The sequence below is a fragment of the Colletes gigas genome, unplaced genomic scaffold (genome assembly GCF_013123115.1).
Source record: "Colletes gigas isolate AHSC1104 unplaced genomic scaffold, ASM1312311v1 Colletes_gigas_Sc00194, whole genome shotgun sequence".
In the NCBI taxonomy this organism is placed as follows: domain Eukaryota; kingdom Metazoa; phylum Arthropoda; class Insecta; order Hymenoptera; family Colletidae; genus Colletes; species Colletes gigas.
The window spans coordinates 20,399-24,596 of record NW_025106817.1 but is presented as its reverse complement, the minus strand read 5'-3'; the positions used below and the strand labels follow the sequence as shown (position 1 = coordinate 24,596).

The 4,198-nt window shown below is 43.1% G+C and overlaps 1 protein-coding gene across 1 annotated transcript; it reads left to right on the top strand.

Moving 5' to 3' along the window:
- The first annotated feature begins 291 nt into the window (after window positions 1–291).
- On the top strand, window positions 292–2,478 carry LOC122404335. Its single transcript, XM_043408271.1, has one exon. It carries the CDS (start codon window positions 292–294, stop codon window positions 2,476–2,478), a length of 2,187 nt encoding a protein of 728 aa, XP_043264206.1.
- The last annotated feature ends 1,720 nt before the right edge of the window (window positions 2,479–4,198 follow it).

Below are 4,198 nucleotides of genomic sequence, written 5' to 3'. Positions count from 1 at the left end.
GGTAGGAAGTGGCTCAGCTTCAGCAACTACAGCAGGAAAGAGCGTGTTCCGTTTATCGTGTATGCCGATCTGGAATGCATCCTGGAGAAAACGGATACTGATCGAGAAGCGCCAAGATACACATATCAGCATCATCGTGTATTTAGTGTGGGATACTATGTGCGGTGCTCGTACGACGACTCGTTATCTACGTTTCAATATCGTCGCGATCCTGACTGCGTGTCATGGTTTGTGAGACAACTCAAAGATTTGTCGCATCGTGTAAAGTCCATTTTATCGACCAATGTACCCATGGAAAATTTATCAACTGAACAATTGCAAAATTTTAATACTGCAGCACACTGTCACATATGTGAAAGACCGTTTGCACAAGATGACAAACGGGTACGCGATCATTGTCATTTGACCGGTCGGTACAGAGGCCCCGCACATTCAAATCACAATCTAAATTATAAAGACGCATTTGTCATCCCCGTGGTTTTTCACAATTTATCCGGTTATGATTCACATTTTATTATCAAGGAGATAGCCACGGCATTTGAGGGCGACGTCACTGTATTGCCGATAACAAAAGAGAAGTACATTTCATTTACAAAATACATTGAATGCACGGATGAAGAATGGAACTCGCGCAAGCGCATAAAATTGCAATTCATCGATTCGTTTAAATTTTTAAATACAAGTCTCGAGAAATTGGCATCTTTTCTTAGTAAAGATAAACTTCAAATTACACGGTCTGAGTTTCAAAAATTATCTACGGAAGATTTTGATTTATTGACACGGAAAGGGGTGTTCCCGTACGAGTACATTGACTGTGTCGAAAAGTTGGAGCAATCATGTTTGCCATCGCGCAATTCATTTTACAGTTCCTTGACTGGCGATACAGTATCCGAAAATGACTACGAACACGCCGTCAACGTGTGGACGCGGTTCTCCATTCAAACGCTCGGCGAGTATAGCGATTTGTATCTAAAGACTGATGTCTTGCTGTTGGCAGATATTTTTGAAAATTTTCGCAATAGTTGCGTCACAAGTTACGGACTCGATCCCGCGCACTATTATACTCTGCCAGGTTTTACGTGGGATGCCATGCTGAAGCATACACGTATCAATTTCGAACTTCTTACCGATATCGACATGGTCCTATTCATCGAACGTGGTATACGCGGTGGTTTAAGTCAATGTTCCAACAGACGCGCACGAGCCAACAACAAGTACATGCAGTCGTACGATGCATCGCAACCGTCGTCATATTTAATGTATTTCGATGTAAATAATTTGTACGGCTGGGCAATGTGTCAACCATTGCCATACGCCAATTTTCAGTGGGTCAACAACAAAGATATAGATGTAATGGCCATAGCGTTAGACTCAACGATGGGGTATATTTTGGAAGTCGATCTGGAGTATCCACAACATCTGCATGATGCACACACAGATTTACCGTTCTGCCCAACGCGCGATAAACCGCCCGGCAAGCGCCAGGAAAAGCTCCTCGCAACTCTATACGATAAGAATCGTTACGTAATACATTACCGCAATCTGCAGCAATGTATTCGTCACGGCCTTCGCGTAACTGAAGTTCACCGCGTATTACAGTTTTCACAATCGCCATGGCTTCGCGATTACATCGAACTAAATACAAAGTTTAGAACTCTTGCCACAAATGATTTTGAGAAAAATTTATACAAGTTAATGAACAATGCAGTGTTTGGTAAAACTATGGAGAATGTGCGCAATCATGTAGATGTAAAATTAGTAACAAAATGGGAAGGGAGATATGGTGCGGCGGCATTGATCGCTAAACCAAATTTTCACAGTCGCAGCATATTTTCGGAAAACTTAGTTGCAATCGAGCTGCGCAAACTGTCCGTAAAATTGAACAAACCAATCTATGTGGGTATGTGTATACTAGATATATCTAAGGTTTGTTTGTATGAATTCCATCACGACTACATGTTACCCACACATAGCGATAAATGTAAAATGATGTATACCGATACAGACAGTTTAATTTATCACATCGAGTGTGACAATATTTATGAACTTATGATACGAGACATTGCTCGATTTGACACGAGCGATTATCCATCAGATAATCGATATGGTATTCCGCTTGTCAATAAGAAGATACCAGGTTTAATGAAAGACGAAAATAATGGTGCGATTATGACCGAATTTGTTGGACTGAGAGCAAAGATGTACGCCATGCAAGTCGATGGCAAGAACGATACGAAGAAGGTGAAAGGTGTCAAGAGTAATGTTGTAGCACGAACTATAACATACGATGATTATGTGCAATGTTTGATGGGCGAGGTTGAAAAGATTTGCCACCAATCGTGTATAAGATCCACGTTGCATGAAGTGTACACGATATCAGAAACAAAAATTGCTCTGAGTCCACACGACGACAAACGATATATTGTACCATATTCAACCGAGACCTTACCATGGGGGCATTATAAAATACCGTCTTAGGCGCACCAGTATACATATGTTTTGTAACTCAAACACAGACCTCGGTAACATTATCTCGCGATGATGCTCTCGATTGCGAAGAACGCAAAATTTGCAGAATGCTGTGGGGGAAGCTTGGAGCATGCAATTCTACTAACGTTAGCAGATACAAGCGAGTGTCACCGCTGTTCCTAAGAAGACCAAGTCCTCCCCCCACCTGAATAATTTACTATATAAACCGTTGTACAACCAGCCCGCGTCATTTTCAAAAGTGTATCTGTGAAAAACGTAAAAGTAATACAAGTGAGAAGTGAAAATGGTTGCAGATAGATGGGACCTCGGTATGTAAGCAGATAGAATTTATTTTTTATCAAAATAGTCCAACCTAATATTCTAATATGATCATTCTCATCCCCACAGCTGGAATCGCCACCTATGATGATCGACACATCAGCAATACATATGCGGAGGCGATGCTGCCTACAGATGTATACCACCTCATCAGACAACGCACCTGTTTGCGAGGAGGCATGTGTTGGAAAGACACCGATGAGGGAGTTCGAATATGCGAGGGGTGTTTTCATACACTTCCGCCACGGGAAGCTGCGGAATACATAAGAGAGCCCGTGCATCTGCTAGTGGCGGGCTATGCACGGGCCCATGCCCTAGCCACCTGTAGGCTATGCCACAACCGCATGTATTCGAGGGGTAATTTTGTTATCATTCCTGCATACCCCATCTGTTGGTAAAGTATTGCGCATAAAAATACCTCTGAAATATGGAATACGCATGCGCTTTGCGAGTTGCTGTAGTTGTATGTTGGTGGTTACGCCTTCAGGCATTTTAATTTTGACGTTTTTTTTTTTCTCTTTGAGACTCCCCGCCCGCGTTTGTACGGCGCGAGATAAAGTCCATGACCTTCCATGGCGAGATTGTGACGTTTCATTTCTTCCAGCTGACGCTGCATTGCCTTCTTATCGTTCACAGCCTTCGCGACTCCTGCCGCCCCTCCGACCAATGAGCCGAGAACCCCCAATAATGGTAAAATCGGTAGGATACCGCCACGTTTTGCCATTGGAAGTATTCGTTTCTTCGAACCACTCTTCTTTTTCTTTTTCAAACCCATACCGAATTTTGTCTTAGCCTTCATAGCCGCCCAAACGGTTGTAGCGGCAGCCTTTTCCCCGAGACTGGAATCTCTCGCGGTAATGCGTTCTCGCGCTTTCGCTGCTAGGATGTTGTCGGCCGCGTGTCGTTTTCCGAGATCGTTATTTTGTGAATACGCTATATCATGCTCGCGGCACGCGACATCCAGCGGATTTATACCTTGATCGCCTCGCGCCAAGCGTTTCTCTAAATGTGTCCCAGGACCACAATACTGATAACCTGGAATATGTAATTCAATCGGAAGTGTGTTTATAACACGATTTAATAGACCTTTTCCAATTTTTGTTGACATTCGCCACAGTTGTTTATCAATGGTGGTGAACTGCCAATGTGCATTCTGCTGACTCGACAGGCTATATTTGAACACTGATCGTTCCAGCTCTATGCATCGCTATAAATAGACCAGCTCTCTCGATTGGATCTTCATTCGTATAGCACCTCGATAAAATATGCAGTTCATACGCCAATCACCTATGATCAAAGTGACTAATGTAGACAAAAAGACACAGTCTGAGAAAGAGGTGCGCAAACATGGAAATATGCTGCCGACCTCTATACGCGGTATAATCTGCGG